Source organism: Schistocerca cancellata, chromosome 10 (assembly GCF_023864275.1).
Source record: "Schistocerca cancellata isolate TAMUIC-IGC-003103 chromosome 10, iqSchCanc2.1, whole genome shotgun sequence".
Lineage (NCBI taxonomy): Eukaryota > Metazoa > Arthropoda > Insecta > Orthoptera > Acrididae > Schistocerca > Schistocerca cancellata.
Genome location: NC_064635.1, coordinates 84,862,748 through 84,890,561, shown reverse-complemented (window position 1 = coordinate 84,890,561; position 27,814 = coordinate 84,862,748). Strand labels below are relative to the sequence as shown.

The 27,814-nt window shown below is 40.6% G+C and overlaps 1 protein-coding gene across 1 annotated transcript in view; it reads left to right on the top strand.

Moving 5' to 3' along the window:
- Positions 1-27,814, top strand: part of LOC126106469 (uncharacterized) — a 95,113-nt gene that overhangs the window by 20,181 nt on the left and 47,118 nt on the right. Inside the window, exon 5 of the mRNA XM_049912755.1 lies at positions 14,774-17,449. Coding sequence (XP_049768712.1) covers positions 14,774-17,449 — 2,676 coding nt within the window. The remainder of the gene's footprint in view (positions 1-14,773; positions 17,450-27,814) is intronic.

The following is a 27,814-nucleotide window of genomic DNA, read 5'->3' as shown; positions in this document are numbered from 1 at the left end:
ACTGTCATCTAAATGCCGCTGCAGTGCTTATATAGCTGCATTGCTGTCAGTTACGTCACTGGTGCCTAGCCCCACACCATATATGGCAATGTTTTGGTGGCGCAACCATTGCATCCCCTTCAACTCCCCGCGGAGGGCGCAGTCGTCATGTCACCAAAACATTGCCACATGTGGCACGGGACTAGGCACCAATGACGTCACTAATGGCAGCACAGCTATATAAGAGTACCAGTGGCATTCAGACAACAGTTAACCATTTGACAGTGGCAGAGGAGATCTCTGCCGAAAGCACGTGGACAGTTAACCACTTGGTGTGGCTTGAAACCCGAGAATATTTTATTAGGTACGTCAGTGATTAAAATAATGTATACAAAATGGAGTGGGCAATTTTACCAAAAACTTGAACACATTGCATGTTCATAAGGCAGTTAGTCCACTGATAAGTTACAGTTCACAGTATTACAATTTTTGTTTCAATATGACCCACGCTGCTGACTGAAGCACTGGAAAATGTTTCAAGATTTTTCATCATAACTACATGACATTTGGTTTCTTGTTGTGGTTTACTGAAAACTCATAACTAGTTTTGAGTGAATAATCCTTCATCATAAGATGATTGAAACATGCATTTTTGTTTAGATTTGTCCAGTCGCTTGTGGAACTAAACTGCCCCAGTAAGTAAATGTTAACAAGAAAGACAGCTGTAAAAGAGGCCGCAGTGTAGCTTGTCGTAATGCTGTTCCGCTTAAACCATTGATGTCGCCCTCCCATTTTTTTTATGTAGATTGTGTTGGCACTATTTTGCAGCACAGCTCAAGATCAAGGATAGATTCAATGGTGATAGTTTGATTGCAAAGTGACAATGTCATTGTTCGATGTAATGGTGCAGCCATATAAGAGGGTCTTCCAGAAAGTAAAGAAAACTTTGGCATAATTAAATGAAAATGAAAGATAACAACACACAATTTTGTAAAAAAATGTTACAGTACCCTACTCTGTTTTCAAGATAATCGCTATAGCTAGAGGTCTGCGCGGATGCGGATATCCGTGGATATCTGCGGTATTTGTTACTTGGCGGATAAAATCGCGACCGACGCGGATATCCACGTGTCATCTGCGGATAATGAGCAAGGCATCTGCCCAGTACGTATGTTGCAATGTTAGTTGAAAACTTCAAGTCTGTTGACATTCTTGGAATCTTGTAGGGCCCGGGTAGAGCGGATGTCTGTTGTCCTAAGCCCCTGGCTACGACCGACGTAGCTGTACCCAAGAGACCTGCGCCTAATCTGTTTCCACGACTGTGTCTTTGGTGTGGCCTGTGAAGTGCTCTCTGGGTGGCAAACCTGCCCACTGTCTGCCAGACAGGTGCCCGTTGCAAATTTATACTGCCTTCAGTTAGTGCTTTGTGGTGACCGAGTGACAACGTGCATCGTAGCAAATATCAGTGAGAGTTCTTTCTTCAAATGAACACCATATCGATGGATACAATTTCGTGTAAGGTGAAAAAAGGTAATTTTACATTAGTGAAGGAAAACAAATTGAAATCGCCAATTTGGAAAAAATTCGGATACAGATTCGATGGCAACAAAAAGATAAAAGATATAGTGGCTTGTTTTGCATGTAAAAACTGGACATAAAAGTGGAACTTCAAATTTGCTAAAACATTCGTGTGAGGCTGGACAAAGTAGCATAATTACTTATTTAAATACCAAGGCAGATGTTAAAGTTCCTGAAGGTCTGCCAAATTTGAAGACAGAGCGGTGGCACAGCGGGCCTTGTAATTAATTACAAGTGGGATTTCAAACTACAGCTCATGACCACCAACAAGCTGTGACTGCTATAGCCCGTGAAAGATTATTCTGATCACATTGAAAACTTACAAAATATTCAAATAATCCAAAATAATAATGTGTCTTTTAATTTACCAGCCAATTAGTAAAGATAAGGGCTGAAATTCGTAACAAAATTGAACATTTTAACTGTAACTCGGTATTGCTTAACAGGGAACAGTGCCTAACATTTGAAGTTATGGGACAGTGGTTTTTATATAGACATCTTGAAATCGTTTGCAGCTCTATTAAACTTTGAAAAAAATTATTATTTAACATTGAAAGTATTAACTGCGAAATCTACTGCAAATTTTATCTTAGTAATTTAGACCAACGTTGAGGATGTTTTAAAGTGTGAAAACTTTGCTTTGTTGAGAATGAAACAGACATTTCATTTATCGCTAGGTCTTAATTCAATAAACCAGCCAAAAGGTGATGTTCGAGATTTCAATCATATTTTTAGCTAAAGCTAAATGGACTCCTAATTTCTATAACCAGTGATTTTGTCGTCACTCTTCGGAAGACGAGTTATTTCTTCCAGACAACATCAATTATTGCTGGCAGTTTAATTTTTTCACAGGTGCGCCAGCATTTTGCAGTGTAGGCCTAATACTGTAAATATTTTCACCTGGAAATGACGAGGACTGAACGCGTAAGCTATAATATAATCATCAGCTGACATGAATGGCTTCAAAATTTGACACATCCAAGCAGTGAGTACAAAAAAACTGTCGGTAAATGATGCAATGTGCTAGTAACAGCTTAAAACCATCTTCATTGTCAGATGCCTTGGGACAAGAGCAGCGAAATATAATTGTTTCTATGCACGTATTTCCATCATTTAATACTATTACATTGAATGTTATTTTTTTAAATAGCGTTTCCAATCTCACGAGATCCGAGCCGCTACTGTGTGTGCGCCGGAGTGCCAATGCTTTCCTGTTTGGAATGGTCTGCTTTAGAGTAGGTATAGAGCATTTCCTGTGATTTAAGAAGTCAAAAGTAGTTAAGTTGTCGCAGAAATGGCACCCTAACAGTAACTATGTCATTACATACCATAATTCTAAGTACTACTGTCCATTACTATTAATTACTCATTCAAAACCTAAATATATGCGGATAAGAAACTTGTGGATGCGGATTAATTGCTGTGGATGCGGTTGCGGATGCGGATTGCACTTTTCTTATCCGCGCAGACCTCTAGCTATAGCTGTGAAGGCACTTAACTGCAATGAGGGGCCAATTTTTTTTGTTCCTATGCTGTATTGTTTTTCTGCAAAGATTTGAGCCACGATGTCACTGCTTGTTTGAGATCGTCATTGTTTGCAGACTGTTTTCCACTCAATAGTTGGGAATAAGTGAAAATCAATTCGTGCCAACTCTGAGCTCTAGGCAGTGTGTCCAAAAACATCCCTCTAAGAAATTGAAGTCCTTGGTGTGTTCATGCTGACTTCATGAGGCCATGCATTGTCGTGAATCAAAAACACCATTGCTGACAACATTCCATATTTCTTGTATGGGTTGGCACACCAAAAGTGTTGAAGAGTTTCACAATGGGATTCTGAATTGTTTTTTTTTCTTGTAGGTGAAGTCCACATGGATCAAACCCTTTAGGTCCAGAAAAACTCTTTTCTGGAGTTGAGATTTGGTCTCTCTCTCTCCCTCCCTCCCTCCCCCCCCCCCTCCCCCTCCCTCTCGGTTCCATAGATAGACGCATGTTCTCCGGAGCCATATCTGAAACCCAAGTTCCATTTCTCATTACGATGCGGATGAGAAATTCATCAGCAGCATTCTCATATTTGGACAAAAATTGAGGGACAGCCCCCATCCACTTCATTTTACAGGCATCTGTCATAGTGTTAGCCATCTACCAATAACACACTTTTCTGTAGCCAAGGTGCTCTCTCACTATTTCAGGTAGGAATGACGGTGAAATGTGTAGAAAAGTTTAATGTAATATGCTTCTCTGCTTTCAGAGGCTTCTGGCTGCTCTGTAGATGGGGGACTTTGCCTGCCTATCTTCCTCTATCTCCCTTTCTTCTTTTTGTCCCTTATTTTGCCTTTGGTGTCCTGGGTTTTTCTTCTCCTGGGGTTTGTATGTTAGCAGACATGCCAACTTTCCCGATTTAAGCGGGAGACTCCCGATTTTTCCTTCTTCCTCCTGATCTCTCGACAGTGAAGACCGATCTCCCAATTTTCAGAGCAGTTTCAATACTTCCCTTATTATTTGAAAATCCTGCGCCTTCGATATATTGATGGATGACAAGGTATAGCTGCTACTTGTCTATGTTAACTTCGTAGATTGGTGCGGTGGCTGTCGGGAGTGGCAGCACGCGTAGCTTGCACTTCGTATCTACAAGGAAGTAAGGAACTTATCGTGTGCCAATTTCCTCCGCTTCTGGTAGCACCAGCGCAATCGTAACGTTATCGTGGACAAGGACTAGTTGATAGTTGTTCCAAGCAAAGTGATCAGCATTTTTGTGTCTAAAAGGCAGTGTTGCCAAATTTGGGGATTTCCCCCTAAATTTAGGGGGAATTAAGCTGCCTAGGAGAAGTTTGAGAGATAAATGTTTCAGGGGGAAAAATATTTAGGTTTACTACCCTCCCCTCCCCACCCCTCCACTTGACAATTTCTTTCTTGACTCCCTTTTACTGCCCCACTACCCCGCTTGCTTACCCGACGGTGTGATAAATTATTTAGGGGAATTTGAAGTGCAATATAGGGGGAAACGGTGTGTGAGGGTTGGCGTCACTGCTACAAGACCATTGTCTAGAACGTAGGATCATTGTGTTCTCAGTTCTGTTGTGCGATTTGTGTACTCAGTAGTAGTTGTTGGCTGCGTATCTTTGGAGGTGTTGATTATTTTTTGTGCAGAATGGCGAAGAAATATGATGCAGTGTTCAGAAATGTGTATAAGGAAGAGTTTCCGTGTTTAAGTGAATCGAGGAAGGGACAAACTTACGCATTTTGTAGTGTATATAGATGTGACTTTTCAGTAGCTCATGGCAGGAAATGTGACATTCTTAAACATGTGCAAACTAAAAAACACCAGGAGAGTGTCCATTGTGTAGAACAGAACCAGAAAATTAACTTCTCGTGTAAACCCCAAAATATAGATTCTGTGACTAATGTCTAGGCTTTATTTACCACATTTATTGTAGATCATAACTTGCCTATAAACTGTGCCGACCATGCTGGGCCTTTGTTTCGCAAAATATTTCCCGATTCTGAAATTGCGAAACGATATGGGTGCGCCAGAACAAAAACGACCGCTACCCTTACGGAAATGGAAGAAAACACGAAAGTTATTACGCACTTGCTGTCGAATCCATTCGCTACTGCTACCGATGGTAGTAATAAAACAGACTTTAAGTTATATCATATTATCGTATCGTTCTTCAGCCCTGAACTCCATGAAATTCAAAATTGCCTCCTCTCTGTGCCTAATTTAAAAGGGGATGTCACTGGAGCTAATATTGCTGATCTTCTACTTTCAACTTTACGGGAATTCCGTATTCCATTAAAAAACTGTCTGGCTTTTGGCACTAATAATGCTCCTGTAATGATAGGGCTAAAAAAGGGTGTGACAGGATGTTTGAAGCAAGAAATTGCTAACTTAATCATTGTAGGCTGTTCTTGTCACCTAATTAATCTTGCTGCTGAGAAGGGGGCAGCATGTTTGGCTTTAAACGTTGAAGAAAATATTATTGACATATTTTATTATTTGGAAAGGAGTGCAAAAGGAAAGAAAAATTTAGAAAGTTTGACTTTACACGACACTGAAATGAGGAAAATCCTGAAACATGTGCCTACATGATGGTTATTGTTGAAAAGATGTTTGGATAGGATTTTGGAGCATTGGGACCCGTTGGTAAGTTTGTTAAAGAGTGAAATTGTAAGTAAGGATTCTGGAGTGGAAACTTTGAAGAATTATAAAATTCCAAAACATACTCAAAATGTAGACGTGTCTACTTCATATAACAAGTCCAAGCACTGTGATAAGATTTCACCACACTCCTCACTTAAAAGAAAAACACAATCATCAGTTTTACAGAAAACCATTGACACCGTGGACCATGCTTTATCATGTGAGGAACGACTGTTCATGTTTCTGTCATCAAATTTACATAAATCTTTATGCCTTTTCCTTTCAAGTTTTATGCCTGTGTTTGAGAGCCCAAATGTAGCTCATCAGTCAAGTGCCCAACATATCCACTTATTGAGGTCATTTTTGGAGGAACTACTGAAGAATGTGATAGCAAGATTTGAGAGACCACTCATTATTAAAACCTCCAGCTCTCTTATTGATGTAGATTATCACACTCCAGCAAATCAAAAGGATGTTTGTGATCTGATGATAGGGAATTCTAAATTTACTTTGGTGACCATTTTGAAGCCTGAGGAAAAGTCTATATTCCTTAAGTCTGTAAGAAAATGTTTCTTATCATCATGTGATTACATTATACACAAATTTCCATTCAAGGATGAAGTTTTAATGCATGCAGAAGTTGCAAATATTTCTACAATTGGCAAAGCATCATTTTCCAGCCTTAGATTTTTCATAAACAGATTTCCTAATATTCTGACTAGCGAAAGTGAACACTTAGATACAGAAGTAGATATTCTTCAGTCTCAGCTCTGTAACTTTCAGCTGGAAGAAACCAACTTAGCAGCAGAGAGAATTGATGTTCAGTGGTTGTGGGTAGGTCAGAATAAATTGGCTGATGGAGTTCTTCAATATGATAAACTTGCACAGGTGATCTTGGCTATTTTGTCAATTCCACATAGTAATGCAGAGTGTGAGAGAATTTTTAGCACAGTTACAAAGACCAAAACTCAGTTCAGGTCCACACTTTCAGAAACGTCTTTGGAGAAATTTTTGATTTTAAAATCAGTTCAAAAAGGCTAGTGCTTTGAGCAGAAATTTAGTTCTGAGTTTTTGAAGAAGGCTAAGTCAGCTACGGGTGTGCTGAATAAGTAACTATCGTAATCAGACAAATTCAGACTGATAAACTATTCAGATTATTTGCTAAGCCTAACATGTACATCCTGTATAAAATTGATTTAAATTTGGGAAAGATGTGTTACGGATATAAGATGCCATGCAAATATGGGTTGCATTATGAAATGAAAACGTGTGATCATTTAACATGATTTATTCATGCAAAAACTGTGCTAATGTCAAAACAGAAATCTAATATACGTTAATTTGTTTCCTCGGATCGTAATTTCGAACTGTAGTTCTCTCGAGAGTGTTTCGTTTGAATGTGTGTGAATCCAAAGAAACCTGCAGAGATCATCATTCATATTGTTCAGCATGTTGAATGATAAATTATACAGTCCGAAGGCTCAGGTATGTCCATTATTTAGTATTTACATGTAAATAATAAAGCAAATGTAATTGAATTGTTACAGTTATTGAATTATTGCAACTTAAATCATCAGGGATGTGTTGTAATTCACAATAGTACACCGCTAAAATTCTCCTGATTTTTCACTTTTCAAAGTTGGCATGTCTGTGTTAGGTTATCTCTGTTCTGTGGTCTTGTAGACATGCCTGTTCGAGGAAAAAGGGATTGTTGATAGTTTGGTCCCTTTAATCAACCAACCAACCAATTTAATGGTTTTCTTGAATTTTATCTTCAACTTTTTCCTTCGTCATCTGTAATGACTGATAGCCCCACACTCTGATCATAGTTGTTAATTGCCTATAACTTCCAATTGATCGAGCATTTTGTGAATTCAGAAAAAATCACATTTGATGAGATTTTTGATGGGTGCCACCATTTCGAAATGTCACAGAACAAAGAGTGCGACTGCTCGGCAACGAACCTTGGTTCACACTGAGAACAGTGGAAGGAGCTAACTGACAGAGGAGGGGGTCAGTGCCAGGCATGGGGTGCCATTGTGCTTGCTTTGTGAACAACACTCATAATCTGTTTTTGTGATTCTTTACCCTTGATCTACAATGTGTTTTAATAATGAGCACATTTTTAAGCCTTTTACAGACTTTTAATACATTAAAACGTGTATAATGTGTATTAAGTAAGCAAGGAAATATTTTTAATTTATATGTGATGGATGCATCAGACATAATTCATGGTTTCAGCTTGAATCATTGATGCCACCTACTGTTAGTCACTGATCGTATCTTTTTTTCTAAGTAATTTATTTGGTTGCTAATAAGTGATTTACTTAATGCTTACGTCACTGCCAATGATATGCAAGCATACCCTCTCTGGACCTCCAGTGGCAGGTCTACTCAAGTTCAAACATCGATGCACAGAGTCCATTTTGTGTGTTTGCCATTTCATAACATTCACAGCAGTCAGAGCTCATCTACGGAATAGTCATTTTATTGAAGACTGACTGAATTGTAAACCTCTGTATCTGATATATTTCAATACTAGGATAAATTAATATTTGCATTCTCTGTCCACGAAGCACATCTATTCCTCACTCCAGCATCCACTAAAGAATTGCAAAATGTGCAAAGGAAGTTACAACAGGGCCATGCTCAAAACATGTAAACAAATGAAACAAAATTTAACAGCAAGTAAACAGTTGTTATTAGCAATCAAATAAAGAGTGGAAAACAGGTGTGCTCAGTATTCACATGAAGGTCGTAAGCCTCCTGCACAGATTTTTCACAGCTTAAGCTATGGGTAGTTACCTTTCGGGCTTGTATCAACAATGCAAACACTACCATTGTTCTGTAGCGTACCGTTCGTGTAGAATTTGATGGGTTACTCTTGCAGCTTACTTATTTGAGTATATTCTTGTTCTTTGGTGTCAGATATGGTATAATATTAGCATTGTTTGTATTAGGTTACATTATGGTTAGTTACTTTATTTTTTGTTTCTCTGCAGGTCTGAAGATGGTGTGATGGAACCGAAACTGATTTTAAATTTATAAATCTTCGCAGTCTAGATAGAAAACTGTTTTCACTGTCTTATCCCTGTGTGACTCCTGTCCGATGCACCCACTTCGCACATTCTACTCAAGTCCTGTCACAGGGTTACCCTATCCCATCAGAGACAGGGCCACCTGTGAAAGCAGCATAATCATCATCATTAGTCAGTTGACTCATTGATGAGTGTTGTGACCTCACTTCTTCATTAATTTCTTAACTACCTGAATCTTTGACTAGATGTCTCCAGCCACAGTAATTTTTGCTCCTCTTAAGATAATGAGAAGAGGTAGGCTGACAATCTTTTTCATTTGTTCGAACCATCTACTTGGAGCTCTTCCTTGTGGTCTTCTGCCTTCAGTTTTGCCTTGCAAAATGGTCATTTCTAAATAATTCCTTTCTCTTCTCAAAATATGCTCAAAGAACTGGAAGTATCTTTGACTAACACAACAAGATAAACTTCTCGTGATGCTAAATTCGTCCATAATAGAAGCATTGGTTCTTAATTCTGTCCACAGTACGTATAACATCTTCCCGCAGCATCACATTTCTAAGGCATTAATTTGACTCCTGGCACTAGTTTTTATGGTCCAGGTCTCTCAACCTTAAAACAGACTGGACCGTAAAAGCTAGTTACAAGAGCTAGATTGATTCCTTAGAGACGTGGTGTTGGTGGAAGATATTAAGTGTACTGTGGACAGAAACCTGAAATTAATAGTGTCGTATACCAGCTCTGCTGCCCCTACAATTTCATTTATAGGATAAGCATATTTTTCTTCAGGACTGTACTCTTACGTGTGCTGTTTGAGGCTTTCCCGGTGCTGCATCTGCTTGATAGGTTCCCGGGAATTAGGCCGGATAATATTGTAAAAACTGCACAATATTTCAGCAAGACAGCTGCCCGCCATCTTCAGGTGCTACTGTCGCGTCGCTGAGAAGTTTGCCAATTTGTGTGTTGGCTTTCTAGAACAGCGCAGGTGCCAGCAGGGCCATAACGTCATCGAAGACCAATCATAGATGGCGTCGAATACCAGAGCTGAAGAAATGGGTCGCGGTCTGCGGAAGTGCGCCGCAGCGTGGGTAAATACGGCCGGGAGCGACAGACCCCGTTCGCACGCGCGAGGTGTTGGCGCGCGATTTAAGCATCTGCGCTAAGGTTTCCCGTCTGCGTTGACTCAGTGAAGTTGCTAATCTGCGGCTGACGATTCCTTAGTGCCGCCAAGGCTGCCTCCCAGGCTATGCTCAGGTGAAACCACATGTCTCTGTTTATTGGATCACTGCTTATACATATTTTGACCTCCTCTTTGATGATGGAGTCCCAGTATGTGGAAGCACACAAGAGGATCTTGGTTTCTTCATAGGTCATGCTGTGTCCCGTGTCAAGGCAGTGTTCAGCAACCACAGATTTCTCTGGCTGACCCAACCTCGTGTGACGTTTATGTTCGTCGCATCTGTCATTAACAGTACGACACGTCTGGCCGATATAAGACTTCCCACAGTGGCATGGGATTTTATATATTCCTGGTCTCCTCAGGCCGAGGATGTCTTTAACAGAGCCCAGCACTGCCTTGACTATGAAGAAACCAAGGTCCTCTCGTATGCTTCCACAAACTGGGACTCCATCATCAAAGAGGCGGTCAAAATATGTATAAGCAGTGAACTAATAAACAGACACGGGGTTTCACCTGAGCAAATCGTGGGAGCCAGCCTTGGCAGCACTAAGGAATCGTCCGCCGCAAATTAGCAACTGCACTGAGTCAACGCAGATGGGAAACCTTAATGCAGATGCTTAAATCGCGCACCAACACCTCGCGTGTGTGAACGGGGTCCGTCGCTCCTGGCCGCATTTTCCCGACCGCGGCACGCTTCTACAGACCGCGACCCGTTTCTTCAGCAGAGGGCTCTGGTATTTGACACTGTCTACGATTGGTCTTTGATGACGTTATGCCCCCGCTGGCATCTGGGCTGTTCTAGAAAGCCAACATATAAATTGGCGAGCTTCTCAGCGACGCGACAGTAGCACCTGAAGATAGCGGGCAGTTGTCTTGCTGAAATATTGTGCAGTTTTTACAATATTATCTGGCGTAATTCCTGGGAACCTATCAAGCTGTTCTTTTACGTTTAAAAAGTAAACCTATTTTCCTAAGATATGAAACTCTGGCATTCCACTTGGATTGATATTGAGCCCTATTCTCTTTAATTTTTATACAGCAGACTTGGGAACTGAGCTACCAAGAGCTATATAAATACTCCAATATGCTGATGATATATGTATATATACTTCTGAGACCAGCCTTGAAGAATGAGGGGCGTAATGAGAACAGCAACGGCTCAACTAGAAACCTGGTTGACATCTAAAGGTTTACAAATCTCGGCCCTTAAGATGACAATTGTTAATTTTGGTAGATGAAAGATTCCACAGTGACTAATACACATGAGATTTTGAATGAACCAGATTTTCCCAGTGAAGAGGCAAAATAAATTTCTGGGAGCGATAATGGATTCAGGTGTCTCATGAGGATGGCACATTGCATATCTCATAGAGAACATCCAATGTTGTCTCAACATGTTGCACTCGGACACAAGAGTATGGTTGGGTGTGGAACATAACATACTACTATTAATATACAGGACTCTCACATCATCTGAAATTGACTATGGCAGCAGTCTCTTCTGCGGAAAACTATAAAACTCCAGTTTAGCTGCATCAGAACTTGTCTAGGAGCTGTGCACTCCTCACCAACAAACAAATGGTTAGTTGAAGATGCAGAAAAGTCCACTGCCCTTTGAAGGAAATTAATGACAGTTATTTATATTCTAAGAAGACTTGCTGTAATAAACCACCCACTGATGCAGAAACTAAAGAGAGGGTTTCAAGACGACATGAATAGACAGAGAATATACACTGCCCTAAAATCAGAGCTCTGTACAAGCTTCGTAAACCTAAACATCATTTTATCTAATCTTTGAAGTACACCGGCATATTGTAATTCAGAATACCAGTACACAGAAATAACTTTAGTAGCTGTTGTCTTCTACTTCCCAATAACAACTAATGCAGAACAATTAGTAAGAGCCTGTATTACTGATAATTTTTGGAATATCTCCAGATTTATTTATACCGATGGCTCCAAGACTCCAGATATAATGGTAGATTGGGCTGCACCTCCCTATGCCCAAGCACAAATTACAAGGAACTGATATCACTTCCCAGTAAAACTTCTAGCTTTTCAGCAGAAGCTATAGCTATAATTGTAGCTTTTAATTGATTGCAGATCCTCACAGCAACAACCATTTTGAAACTTTCTGGCAGATTAAAACTGTGTGCCGGACCAAGACTCGAACTCGGGACCTTTGCCTTTCACGGGCAAGTGCTCTGCCAACCGAGCTATCCGAGCACGACTTACGACCTGCCCTCACAGCCTTACTTCTGCCAGTACCTCGTCTCCTACCTTCTGGAAACAAGCATTTTGATTTTAATGGACAGCAGAAGCTTTCTCAAACACTTGCAGACACCTGCCATTCTCAAGAAATCTAATCCACTGGTAACGAATATATCAGACAGAAGATAAAATTTATAGGGCTCTAAGAACATGTCAACATTAAATATTATGAAATGGTTGATAACTTAGCAAAGGCCTCTGTTCAACATGGTACTTTCATAAATATTTTATTATTGTCATCAGAATGAAGACTGCTTTCTGTAGAACAAGAAGGTGAATGTGGAACGATTAATATCAAACCTCATTGTGCATTAAAGGGAAATAATACGATCAAATACAGCTGAAAATTCCGTCAAAGCCCATGTTCTACACAATTAAGTCAAACCAAAAATTTATAAGCTCCATAATCCTAATTAGAATTAATCGTGGATCTTTCCCTTGCCATCTTGACTGATTACAGTAGGGTATATCAATCACATCTTTTTTGAATGTAACCTATATGAAAACCAGCAAATTGAATTTATTCAATAGTTAATCAGATGAAATTTTTAGATAAATGTAACCTCACTTTGTAAAACCGCAAAACATTGAAACATGGTATGTGGCCAAAAGTCTAAATAAATAAATAAAAACTCGGCTGTAGGTTCTGCATTGCGTTTTATGTGGGTATGACAACCAACCAGCTGTCCACTAGAATGAATGCCCACCACCAAATTGTGGCCAACAGCAGATTTGACAACCCAGTGGCAGAATGCGCTGCTGAGCACAGTATACTAGATTTCAGTGGCTTCTTCAGAACCCATGCCATCTGGATCTGATCCTCTTCCAGCCCCCCCTCCCCCTCCCCTTTCACAGCTTCTTCTCTTATACCAGTTTCTCTGAAGTGCATCCTTTGAGCCTGCAGCCCTTGTGGATGCCATTCTCTTCTAGCTCCTTTCCACACCCTTCTCTGCTCCTATTCTCATGTCCGCAGCTTGTGGTTAGTGTTGCTGCCTCTAGATCAAGGGGCCCCGGGTTTGATTCTCGGCCAGGTTGGGGATATTCTCTGCCCGGGGACTGGGTGTTTGTGTTGTCCTCATCATTTCATCATCATCATCATTCGTAACAAGTGGCTAGATTGGACTGTGAAAAAATTGGACTCTGTAAAAAATTAGGACTTTGTAGGGGTGCTGATGACCGTGCAGTTGAGTGCCCCACAAACCAATCATCGTCATCGTCATCATCATCATCATCATCATCATCATCCTATCCTCACACCTTGCAGTCCCTATCCTCATCCCTCATTTCTCCCTACTCATGCTCCCATTTTCTTTTTGCTAAATTCACCTATTAACTTACATCTGCACTGTTCTCTCTGTGGTCTCCCTCTTCTATCTGTTTTGTCTCTCTATCCAATATGAGCCGTCGTCTCAATCTGGCTGCAGTGTGTGTTTTACTTCATTATCTCTGAAGTAATTGTAATCGTTGCTTAGCTTTTGGAAAACCTTATTTAGGTGCCTCTCAACCACTCAGTACCTGAGAATGTGATGAGTGGTTACATTTCGTCCCCCTATAACTTTTCAGACTGTTATCTAACAAATAAAGTGGGTTAACAAGAATTGTGACTAGAGACTGATGGAATGGATTTTTGATAGTAAAAGATATTAACTGGCTTCATTTCCTTCTTAAAAGTAATCACTTTAGTGACATCCACAACTGTTTTTACAACTGTTGAGAAATGAAATCAGGCTGTGGTCCATCACTGTATTTTACTTATGTGCTTTTTTTTCCAAATTACGTGCAACAGATAATGTGCTGCAAACCTCTATTTTACAACCTGATTCGCTCTTAGAGTTTGACTGTCATCAGATATATGCGTAAAAAGTAAATGTACTAGGAGGACTGAAGCACAACTTATGACAATATTTGTGTTAGTCCTTTTGGTTCATTATGATTGGTGTTACATTGCTTCAGATTTACCTTTCTTTAAAAACCTGATAGTGATCAAATTATGAGACTGAAGCTTGTTGTAAAATAGAGGTTTGCTTCACAGCTGTTGTTGATTGCATACAAAAGTTAATAAATAATACTTGTTTTGTGCAAATAATATATGCAAGGGGAAGAAAAGTTACCAGCAAATGTTACAGTCTGTCCTACGAACTGAACCAATGCTCGAGATGGGGGAAACTACCCGTTTCCAGAAAAATGAAGCCTGCAGTAATTTTTGTAGATTGTGATCATGTGTGTTTCTTGAGATAGTTATATTAGTTCCAAATTTCTGTGTTGTGTTTAGTAATAACATCTTTAGTTGAAAAATAAAAACCCTTGGATGTGTATGATCAGTGCATCACCATCTTGTTGTAACATTGTGAAATAGCCTTTAGCTGCTCTTTGTGAAAAAGGGGTGGGGGAGGGGGAGCATTAGGGGCTCATACAGTAACATGCTTGTTTCTCACAGTTCTGTGATTATTAATTTCTGAGGCCGACAGATTTCCATGAGCAGCTTTTCAACAATCAGTTAGGCTGTGTTTTAATTCTGTTTTGGTTCACAGTGAAAAATAACAGGTTTAAGCCCTGTCATTTGCCTTAGTGTGATTTCTCTGTTGACAGGAAACTGACAGGACTACAGAAAGCCGATCACCATTCAGGCAGTTGAGACCGTCGTCTGCTCTGCCACAACAAGGCGGCGTTCTTGGTGAAGGCACAACGCTGAAGACGTCCCAGCAGGACATCATCGACAGGGTTGTCGACCGGATGTGTCGCCTTTCGGACAGTGAAGGCATTGGGTCGAAGCTCTTGGATAACAACAATGATGCACAGTATCCATGCTCTAGAGAGAGGTCGCTGGTTGGCGACATAGAGTCCCGCTGCTGCACTGGTGCCCAGTCCCACAAGAGTTTGTTTCGCAGCAGTGGCAGTCCTGGACCGCCAGTTGAAGAAAATAGTGCCCTCAAAGTTGCTGGAGAAATGAGTGATGGGGAAGATGGTACAGTTGTGCCCCCAGGGTTTGAAGATTCTCCTATAAGAGAGAAGGGATCGTCTACTGTGCAAAACGATAGCGAGGATTATGCTAACTTTCCTGTTGGTGCAGTCGTGGCTGGAGGTAAATTGGCGGATGAGTTAAAGGACTTTTCTGTTGCTGAGAGAGAAAGTGCATTGTCTAGTTTTAGGTCTGGTTGTGAACTAGGAACTGTTAACAGCACTGTAGATTGCCTTAACCTCAAGAAGACTAAAGCGAGCTTGAAAGAATTTCCGAAGAAAAACTATGAAACAACAGAGGACAGCATCATGGCATCTTGTACTTCAATTGGGGAAGTTGCGTGTAGTTCGAATAGAGAGAGTTCTGTCAGTGAAGAGAGCATCACTTCTGGGGAGAAATTGGAACCTGAAACAAAGACCAAAGTATCAAAAGATCTCTGTACTTCTTCCAGTAATTGTACACAACCTTTCTCTGCCTCTCCTCAGGATAAGGGGGTAGAATGTCCACAGCAACACTCCAGAAATGCTGAACGACAAAGAATCCTTGGTTCACTAGGTGGAAATCCTACGAGTTTTGAGTGTCCGTCAGAGGAATGCTCTTTGCTCACTGACAAGTATACCAGCAATGATTGTATCACACAGTTGTCTCCCTCACAAGATACATCAAACAATTCTTCTGTAGCAACAAAAAATGTGGAATATGTGGGACCAATTCTTGCAGTGACTAGTTTGCTAGAAGGTGACAACTCTGTCCGACCATCGACAGCTGCCTCTGGGTGTCTTCCCAATGCAAAGCCTATCGGGAAAAGAGGTCATTTGTGTCCTAAAGTAAAGAAATTGCACCATTCTGAATCAGTAGATAATGTACAAAATGCAAGTGATCTATTAAAATGTATAGACTGTCCAGGAGTGCCATTGGTCTCAACTGAAGAACAGAGAAGAGAATTGACTGTGTCACATGCTATGGACATTTGTTCGAAGGAATCCACAGACAATTTTTCAGGCTCAAAGTTGGAGGAGCATGTCAGTAGTGATGTTTTGTGCAGAGCACCGGATGTAGAAGAAACGGTAAAGACACAAGGGAAGAAACCAGAGCGGAAACTTCTGCAAGTGAAGCCATCTGTAAGGACTGTAGAAAGTGCAACACAGTTTGATGGAGGCACGTACACCCATGTCTTTGTCAGTAAGACATCGAAGAATGAGCGCAGTAAGATAAAAAATGACTGTTCGACAGCATTATTGAAATATCGGCATGTGGTGGACGATACGGAGGGAAAAGACAGTGGGAAAAGTGAAGGACTTGCCACCATTATTTGCCATACTAATGACACTGGTATTTTCCCCCCTCTAAAATCTGCAGACTGTAACGGTGAGTGTGTCACAAATTACAGTGGAGAGGTAAAAGTTAAAACAGCAAATGAAGCTTCTCCAGCTAACATTTTGAATCATTCAACTTTGAAAAAGCCAGGGAAATTGAGAGGTGCCAGCAGGAAACGTGAACACTTCCTTGTGTCTACTGGATCTGAAATGTCGAAAATTCATCCTGGAAAACATTTTAAAAGAATGAAAATGGACAACAAAATTGCACACAACTTACAAACAAAAAGTGTGCCCATGGTGGAAAGCACGAGCAAAGGATTCACGGAAGGTGCTGGTGTTGTGCTACCTCATATCATTTCAGAAGGAAGAGGCTTCCATCTGGATGACCAAAAGCAAGCTACTGGTAGTGAAACATCAAACAAGTGTCTGGATCTCAAGGTATACAATACTGCCCAGAAAGGTGACCGTAAAGAAACTGTTGTTTATGGTTCTGAAAACTTTAAAAGTGCCGGTAGTACCATTTGCTCTACCGATGCAAATAAAGATAATATCAGTCGAGAAGAAAAGGTTTTGTGTGAGGTGCCATTTCATTCTGTAAGTAGCGAGTTGAGCACCGATGTAGAGAATAACAGTGCATTTCAAATGTGTGAATCTACAATACCGAGTGTGCGAGAAGCATCTGGAACTCGTGATGAGCTTGCAGAAATGACAAGGACAGAAGAAAATCCAGATAACACTGATAATGTAGAACTGGTGAACGTTTGTGGTATGGACCAAATTATTAACAGTGCAGATGAAAAGACATGTGATGAAAGTGCTCCCAATACCAGCTCAAAATTAGTACGGACTTCTGTGCCTGTGGAGTCATATGAGGGTAGTAATATTAGTGTAGTGGAAGAATCCATCATCAGTGAATTGACTGCCACTTCATCATCTGTCGTTCTTGACATCGATCTGGACCTGACACAAACACGACTGAGCCCACAGGTAAGAACACTGTAAGTTCTTTTCTTTAATTTTAATTTGTTTACTTTTAGATTTGTCATTGTGGTAGATATAGGCCTGAAAAGCCATCTCTTGCATTCTTCATACTTCTGTAAGCTAGTGAGGGGGTGTTCCATAAAGAACGCAATGTTTGAAATGTCTGCCATTTGTGTTCTAGTAAGTTAGCAGCACTGAATGTTGCACTATTTTCATCTATTTTCATTGTGGTTATTAATGGAGCATGCCGTGAAGGGATGGTGTATTGTCATGATGAAAACTTATTACAAACATAGTGAATATTGTGTAGGTCTGTTCACAAATGGTGTGGAATGTTTGGTCAAAGTAATATGCCAAATAAGTTGGCTGTGATGAGACTAATTGCTAAATTTGAGAAAACTGGTTCAGTTGTGAACATTAAACTCCTGGGACATTCTAGTGTTAGTTATGTAGAAAACATCACCATCATGAGTGATAATGTTGGAGAAAGCCTGGTGCAATCTATTCACTGACCTTTACAACAATCAAATATTCCAAGAGCCAGCACATAATGAATTCCAAAAGATGATGTGCACCTTGGGACTTATAAAATCCAACTGACGCACTAACTGAGGCCCATACGATCACAAAAAGCACTGAGCATTTACCCATCGGGTGCTTTCGAAACAAAGAGTGAACAACAATCATTAAGAAAATAATGTTCATTGATGAGAGACACTTTCTGTTGAAGGGCTTCATGAACAATCAAAATTGTAAGATTTGGGGCACTGAAAACTCTTGGTAATAATTACGGAGAAGCCACTACATCCACAGTGAGTGACTTTGTGGTGTGGCATTTAGGCTGAAGAGTGTAATTGGGCTGTATGTATTCGAAGATAGGGTCAGAAACGCATTAATTGTGGACTATGAAACTTATTCCAATATGGTACTTACAGGTTTTTGTGGTCTGAACTGGATCATGTGAATGGTGAGACACATTATTTTAAACAATATGGCACAGTATGTCACATGTTGATGGCCGCAATATGTGACATCTCGATTGCACCAATGGAATTGTTGCAAGAGAGGATCCTTGGCCCAATGATTTCTTGCAATGGTGACATGAATCAGCCACCCAGACTTGTGGTTTGATGCAAAGTAATTTTTTTCTGTGGCGCTGTTTGAAATTGTGTGTGTGTGTGTGTGTGTGTGTGTGTGTGTGTGTGTGTGTGTGTGAACAAACTATGATCACTTTCAGACCACAAGGCCGTAATTCATTGTGTAGTTATTTCAGAAATAGAAGTGCAGATGTGACAAAATGTTATGGAACAATTAATTGAAATAACGAGTGTGTATCAGCAGAGGCGTGGGGAGCATTTGTGTAATATAATAGTGCATACAAAAGTAAAGGTGATAACATTATCCTGGCTTTTATGACTATCCGTTCCTTCCTTGGATAGGAGAGAAGGATAGAATGGGGAAAGGTGAAAAAGAAAGGGCCAGTCATTGAGGTCCCAAAATAAGAGGTACCCGTTTGTAGTGAGGAACAGCATTGATAAAGATGAAATGGGAGACGTCAGAGATGGTACTAAGACAGCTACAGTCCAGAGCTGAGGCCTGAGTGACATGTAAAGATACATTAAGCAGTCTTCATTTGCAGATGTACTCTGCAAGCCACATTATGGTGTGTGGCAGAAGGTACCCTGTAGCACTACTAGTCATTTCCATTCATGTTCCACTCACAAATAGAGCGAGGGAAAAACTGCTCTCACTGTGCCTCCGTAAGAGCCCTAATTTCTCATATCTTATCTTCGTGGTTCCCGCGAAATGTGTGTTGGTGGCAGTAGAATTGTTCTGTAGTCAGCTTCAGGTGCCAGTTCTCCAAATTTTCTCGATAGTGTTTCTCAGAAAGAATGTCGCCTTCCATCCAGGGATTCCCATTTGGGTTCCTGAAGCATTTCTGTAACAGTTGCATATCTGTTAAATCTATCGGTAACAAATCTAGCACTCCACCTCTGTCTTCCTTTAATCCAACTTGGTACTGGTCCCAAACACACAAGCGGTACTCGAGAATAGGTCGCACTAGGATCCTATACGTGGCGCCCTTTGCAGATGAACCACACTTTCCCAATAATTCTCCCAACAAACAGAAGTCGACCATTCGCCTTCCCTATCACAATCCTCACATGCTCATTCCATTTCATATTGCTTTGCAACGTTACATTCAGATATTTAAATGGTGTGACAGTGTCATGCAGGGTACTGCTAATGCCGTACCTGAACATTGTGGGTTTTTCCTTTTTGTCCATGTTAAATTACATTTTTCCACATTTTGAGCTAGCTGCCATTCATTACACCAACTAGAAATTTTGTCTAAGTAGTCTTGTCTCTTCCTACAGTCACTTGCCTTTGACACCTTATTGTTCACTTCAGCATCATCAGCAAACAACCACAGATTACTGCCCACCCTCTCGGCGAAATGATTTGTGTGTATAAAGAACAGCAACAGTTCTATCACACTTCCCTGTAGCACTCCTAACAATATCCTTGTTTCTGATGCACACTCGCCGTTGAGGACGACATACTCGGTTCTATAACGTGAAAGAACTCTTTGAGCCTCTCGCATATCTGTGAACTTATTCCGTATGCTCGTACCCTTGTTAACAGCCTACAATGGGACACCGTGTCAAAGCTTTCCGGAAATCTAGAAATATGCATTCTGCCTGTCACCCGTCACCCATCCCATAGTTTGCAGTACATCGTGTAAGAAAAGGGCAAGCTGAATTTCGCACGAGCCACGAAAATGATTTCTAAATCTCTGGTCAGTCTCAAGGAAATTTATTATATTCAAACTGAAAATCAGTTAAAGGTTTCTGCAGCACACCAATCTTCGGGATATTGGTCTGTATTTTTGAGGGTCCATTCTTTTGCCCTTCCTATATGCAGGCATCGCCTGCACTTTTTTTCCAGTCACTTGGGTCTTTTACTGGGCAGAGATTTGTGGTAAGGTCAGATGGTGGTTGTATGCTTCGTGCAAAGATTTTTTCCACGGACGCTTGAATCTCTACAAACATTTGCCTGTCATCATTTGTGGATTCTGTTTTCACCCAAGAGTGAAACTGCATCAGCTTCTTAGAATTTTCTGAATTTCATTTTTAAATTGTGGCGGGTCTTTTCCATCCTTAATCAACTTACTAGGCAAGTACTACTCCAGACAAATGATTTACAATCTGCTTAAACTTTGCCCATAAGTCCTCTACACCCATCTTACTGGAACTTATGATGTGAGTTCGCTGTCTAAGTGAGATGCTAACAACTATTTATATGCTCTTTTCAGTAGAAACATTCTCGAAGCCTTCCTGACTTAAATTTTGTAATCACGGTTGCTTTAATAACATTGTGGTCACTAATCCAGTCCTCACATGGGACATGTTTCTCGTCAGTAAGTATGTCAGATGATGATCACATCATGTTTGGTATGCACTAAGAAATGAACTGGTGCATCACACAGAACATAGGTCTCGTGTGCTTCTCATCACGTTATGTGACTGCAGTGCAGGGCCGGCTCTAGAGGGGACAAATCGTGCCTCTGCCCAGGGTCACGGATTTTTTGGGGGCGACAAAGAAATTATTTACACTATTGTGAAACAGGTTGCAAATGAAGCAGTAGATTTGGTCATCTTGGTTGCATCTTTCAAAATGGCAAAGCTTACTACTGGCAGTGTTGCCAGCTGAATTTCTACCCTGCATCTACACAACACTTGAAATGTATCCAAGTCAGCCAACAGAGTCGAAAAACTTTATGCGGAGGTGTACTGAAAAGTAATGTCTCTGAATTTTTTTATTCTGTGACCAATATCAATTGTGGTGTTACAAGCCATGCATATCACTCGGTCGACTTTCTTGCTTCGCTGATGCAGGTTGCAACCTTCTGCCACTGAAGGGCTGTGAATTGTAGTGTGTAATGTGATAGCGTGTAATATAACTGTCAGGGCATGAGCAACAGTGCGCTGTAATCGAGTTTCTAACAGCAGAAAACTTCATCCCCACAGGGAGTAATCTCTTGTTCAGTGCGACAATGTTAGACCACACGTGAGTGCTGTGATACCTGCAATAGTGCAGTGCTTTGGGTTCACTGTCATTGATCATCTTCCATAGAGTCCCAACATGGCCCCATCTGATTTTCATCTGTCACCACAACTTAAAGAACATCTTTGATGATTTCGCTTTGATGGTAATTAAGCAGTCACATTGGAAGTGAGTCTGTGGCACCATCTACAAGGTCAAATATCCTACTGTGACAGTATCAACAAACTGGCTCGAAATTTTCACATGCAGTGATGGGGCGACAAAAGTCCCTGGAGCCAGCCCTGCTACATTGCTCTCCAGTGGCATCTGTCTACTGTTTCTGGCTTATATATCATACATTCTGTTTATCAGAATGGACAGGTATAAAATTTCTTCATTAGCTCTGTTAATATATACATTTTCTCCCTTGTCCAAATGCTAGTGATGATGTTCTGTCTGTAGTATACATAAGTAAAATCTTCAGTATCCCTGAAAATGTAATTTCACAAAAAGGAAATGTCTGCATCCAGTCAGTAAGGACATCAGCTTATAAAAGTTCCGTTAAAATTAGTGTGATATCAATTTACAAGAGACTTCCTACATTGATGAATTCCTACTTGGAGTTTACATTGTATGATTTTAATAAAAGTGTCATCTATGTCAATAACTGACCATCCCTGAGCCCAGCACCTGTTGGAGGTTGTCTATCTAATGGCTTCCAGGAGCACCAAAAATTTAACGTTCACTATTCCAAGTAATTATTGACCGAATTTAAAAATTAACAGTGCTGTCATAATATACTTCTATGTTAAAAGCTTAATGCAGTAACCCAAGCATTACAGCTAGAACCTATGAGTTTGTCCTGAGGTAGTGTAACATGGCATGCAAATATCCAGACTTTATTCATTCAGTATTTGATAATGAGAGCACAAAGTGACTTCCAAAAAACTTTACACGTAATTTCAAACCTTTTCAAAACATTTTCTCACTGAATCCCCAACAAAATGATGAAAGGGAAAAGCTTATCACTACATTTTTACTGCTGGTGCAGTAGAAGTCAGCCTCTGGCCTGACTTACAAATTATTACTTCTTTACTACCAACTCTATCCGCAATGGAATTTGCTGACAATATCCACATAAAAAGGCACCACTGAATGTACCTGCTAAATGATACCAGTATATGATACATAGTTCAGAAGCTCCAAAGATGCCAGCATATTCTTGCCAAAACCTGTTGTCTAAATCTGATAAATGCTATACTAGCTATCTTGGAGTTCGAAAGTTTCTTCAGAGTCCAGACTTTTGTAGATTGCCCCCTTGCTGATACAATGTCAGGAAAATATAAGTTCAGGAGATATGATGGCATAAACATTCAGGTGTAAAAAAACTTGCTTTTGCTTAAAAAACAGCACAAATTACCCAGAATGTATTCATACAATGTTTCATAGCACTTAGCAACTTCCAGCAAGCTTTAAGCACAATTTTAAACCTTTTCTAAACTTTTTATCGATTACTCGGTTACTTGCTTAATATCAAGTAGTTAACACAATAACTCATTTGCAATGTAATCACACATTTGAAGCTGTTGTATTCACGGAAGGTCGATTCTTTAAAGAATGAGTGGTTTACTGGGGAGAATACTGAATTGCCATCAAAGCAGGCAATAGTGTAGAAAGCAATCTTGCAATTTTTTGGTGCGTGTTCCCTAGCATAATTCAGAAAATCACACACATTCACTCTGACAGGGAGCACACTTGTATTTACATGGCAATGAATATTACAGAACATACTTCTATGGGTGAAATAACAAGATCCAGGACCATCCGAAAATTCAAAGATGAGTAAAATTATTTGGATGTAGCAGGACGTGAATCAACTACACTCAACTCCATAACTCTGCGTCTCTGTCCACTACACTACGCTGAATTTCTGTAACACATGCCCAGGCCTTTAATCCTAGGATCTCCTTGATGGCTTTTATATATGTTATGTACCAAGAAAAATGTATTTTTGATAATTCTTCGGACGATAAATTGCACCTGTAATGACGTGTATTCAGTAGATTGTCAGTCGGCTGGCACTTCAAAACGGCATGTATTTGTAGGACATAAGTTATAATATAAAACTAAATATGGGCTTCAACTGAAAATGACAATATCCATTGTGGCGTATCCCAAGTTCTACGTGTGACATATAACATGATCTTGCATTTCATTGGTCACATTCCTCTCTGCAAAGTCAAAATCTGAAATGTTTTACTCAGTGTTTCATGCTACAGAATGTTGTGGAATGGAAAAGGCCACATTGTGACATCACAAAACTTGAGCAGCTCTCCACCCATGAGCATTTTCTCATCCTGTGATGCCTTTAGGGGTGAGAGAGATGAATAATGCAATTGTTCAGTGATTGGGTACTGGTGTCTTGAGGCAGACAGTTAGTTGTTGTCATATCTACCTAAAACACTGTGTAGTGAACTTGTGTTAGCTGAAAAACAATATATGAGGTTTTGCAAGCTTCTCTGCCTTTGATACTGGAGAATTTACCAGTGGTGGGGCTGGCGTAGGGGGTAGTGATTGTTGGGTGAGGCACGTTTGAGAGCAGGGAGAATGCATTGTTAGGATCCTTGTGATAGGGATAATGGTTTGAGGATATCATAAGGTTTGATTATATGAGGTGGAATCCAAAATTTTTGGGACCAGTCTGCCATCTGGAAAGCAGGAGTAGTAGATCTTTGCACCACTGGGTGACGAGAGCTGCATATCTGATCAGTCAGTGTGCGGAGTGGCATTCAGCTGGGAGGAAGGTTTGCATGTCCACAGTGATTTCTGTAATACTCTGTGTTTGGTGTGTGGCAATTTTATGATAGATCCGTGAACAGAACAGCAAGTGTGTATCAAATTCTGTGCGAATCTTGGGAAAAGTGCTATGGAGCCCCTTGCAATGATTCAACAAGTGTTTGGGGACAGAGCAGGAGCTGTACGCGTGTGTTTGAGTGACATGCTTGGTTCAGGGCTGGCTGTACAGATGTTGAAGATGGTGCTCACACTGGAAGGCCCATTAGCTGCACAACACCACACAGAATTCGTCCCACCCAACCAAACAGTGAATTCCTCGTGCTACTGTGACGTTTGTGACAGCTCTGTGAAAATGTGTAGCGACAACAGCCCAAAATTTGGCATCAAGGGAACTGGCTGCTGCATCACGACAACGCATCCTGTCACACGTCCTTGCTCACGAGGACCTTTTTGGCAAAAAACAGTATGGCGGCTGTACCCACCCACTGTACTCGCCAGATTTGGCACCTTGCGACTTCACACTATTCCTAAAACTGAAACTCGAGTTGAAAGGCCGTTGGTTCACCACTAGAGAGGATTCAAGAAACGTCGCTGGTGGTGATAAACACCCACAAAGAGTAGGACTTCCATAAAACGTTTGACCAGTGGCAGGAGCTTGGTACCTGTGTGTATGTGTGGATGGGAACTACTTTGAGGGTGATGGTGACCATTAGTCCAAAGGTAAGGTTTTAAACAGATGGCAGCACCAGTCCTGAATTTTGGATAGCACCTCGTATAATATAATCACATAGATAAAGAAGTCTATTCACCAAGCAGCAACAGGAAAAACCCATATAAAAGGTACAGAAATGCATAAAGTGGGTATTGCACAAAGATCCGCTGTGAACGGTACTGGTCTAATTCGACCACCATCTAATAATAGAATGGGTGAAACTACGAAAATTAGCAGACACATTATTCGCGCGCCAGAATAGAGAGCAGTTCTGAACTGCCGTCAATCTGCTTGTGCACAGTAGGCAGCAATAACAATAACTTGCTCATGCGCAGAAGGGTGTACCACAATGCTTTCTGCTTGTTATTTGCTTATTGTTAGGTGACTAGTGGCCAATTTCAGATTTTCGTGTTGGGGATTTTCCGCAATTTCCCCCCCTCCCCCCTCCCCCCCCCCCCTGCCCCTCAGTAACTTGGTTTTATAAATGCAGAAAAAAATTTTTTTGGAGTAGACTCTTTTATACTAGCCGTTTGTGAAAGCATTTTTCTTGTTGATTGCTTCATATTCTAGAAATGAAATGGAGCAAAGAGGCATTAAGCATCTTAAATCAGGCATACAGTGAGGAAAGGTGTACGTATGGCTGCTATATCGTAATAAGGTACATTGGCAAATGTTTCTTTCTGAGTGATATGCATTCAATGTTATATGGTGATTTTCAGTTTGTTTCGTAATGCCTTAGTTTCCGAAAGTTCATGTTTGATTTCATTGCATCTCTTGCTTTATTTCAGCATGCCAGAAAAGAGAAACTGGCTGTGGTAGGGGAGAAAGTCCTTGCATTCGTGCAGATTGGCTCAGTGCAACAGACGAGGTCTGCAAAGCTCTGAGTAGCGCATATATATAGTCCAAACTTGGAAAAATAACACTAGTGCACCTTTCAGTATTAATCGTTTATAGTATTGCAAATTACAGTGCATATATCAACAGCTGCTTTTGAAATGATGGGCTGTGCTATTCTGTGGCTAAAAGCCAGACTCTTAAAGATGCCCCATTATCCAGGAAATGTAATGTTACAACCAGCCTGCGATGTAACAGGGCATTTACTGGTATTTTATTCGTGATCTTGACTGATGTGATCGCAAAACATATAAACATATGATGTAATTCTTACTTTCGAGAACGTTAGACAGCCTCTCTCATGACTGTGTCACACTTGCTAATTCCGTCTTCTACCACAGACAGCAGCTTCTCGTAACAGTCCATGTCCATCCTCATAAAGCTCCGAAATTCATATGGATCTTAGAGCATCAATTCTTTCGTGAGCAGTGAATATAATCACTGCCTTCGTCCCTTCTTTTCAGATAGGGTCAAACTCAATAATGTCTGGCTTTTTGTTTACTTCATCGTTCTGCCATAATCCAAAGATTTACTGTCATTGCCAGGGCAATAGCTCCAAAAACAAAAGGGGTCCTGAATGTGCAAAATGCTGTATAAATACATGTACCTGTGTAACCAAGTGTCATAATATAAAACTAACTGTTGAGTACGTAATTCAGAACAGAAGTAACCTACATAAGAGAATAACAATTACTTAATAAATAATGATAAAAATAATTTCTTATTAAATAGGAACCTTGATTCGCACAAATAATTTGCATGAATGGGCTTCCAATATGTCACACATTCCCCCTTGTGTTTCACACGGTAGGACGAACACCTCTACATGAGATCAGACCGTTCTGTTTGCGTTTTGCGCATTGTCACTGTCTACTGCTCATGTGCGCCAAGTATATCCTGCGTGGATGATGTAATAGGTCTACGTGAACCGGCCTGTAGTTACAGATACGCACCCTTGGGGCACTGGTGCATAGCTGTACGATTTACGCACATCCTGTAATAGGAGCTTATGCTTGTGGGGGCAATGGCTCCTTGTTCTGGCAGAAGGGTTGAAGGGAAAGGAAGAGGGATGAACGAAAAGGATAGGTGAGGTTCAGGAAGTAGTGAGAAATACAGAAAAGTTGCCCAGTACTACAGGTGAGGGAAGATTTACTGGAGGGGATGAGATGGAAAGGAAAGGAGAGGAAAGAAAGGAAAGGAAGGGACAAAGTCTTTCGTTCTCGTCCTGTCCAGTAAGTCCTCCCAGACCTGGGTATCTGGATGACTTTTCCGTAACTCTTCCCATTTCTTAAACATCATCAGTACTTTCCTTTCATCCCTCTTCCTTCACCGTGGTGGATTTTTTCAGAAACGAATAGTCCATGTTTTCCATTTTGATTTAGTTGCCGCACCCCTTGTTGTTGTCAAAGGTGGTGGGATAAACTTCACATACACTTTCTGTTCCTCAAAGTATTCTGGAGAATGTCTTGAACACTTGATTCATGGGCGTTCAGCAATAGCAGTGGCTGTCTTCAGCAATAGCTCTCCACAATAGATGACAGTTTTCAAAAGATCACGGATTTTCTTAATGTGTTCATGGGATGAACTTGGGGTAGAAAGCCCTGACCTATCATGTCATCAAGTGACACCTGTCCTTTAAAATGTTTAAAACCCCTCATACACTTATGCACGAATTAAACCATTTCCATGCAAGCATTTTTCATGGACTTGAATGTCTATGTAGCCATTTCACGTAACAAAACTTCCAACTAAAATCTGTTGTAGATCCTTTGAACAAAAAATGGTGCCCAGTTCTAGAAAGATACTGAAGGAACTGAACTGGAAGATGGTTGAAGGCCAATGTAAACTATCCCGAGAAAGTCTATTAACAGAGATTCAAGAACTGGCTTTAAATGATTACTCTAGGTATATACTACAACCCC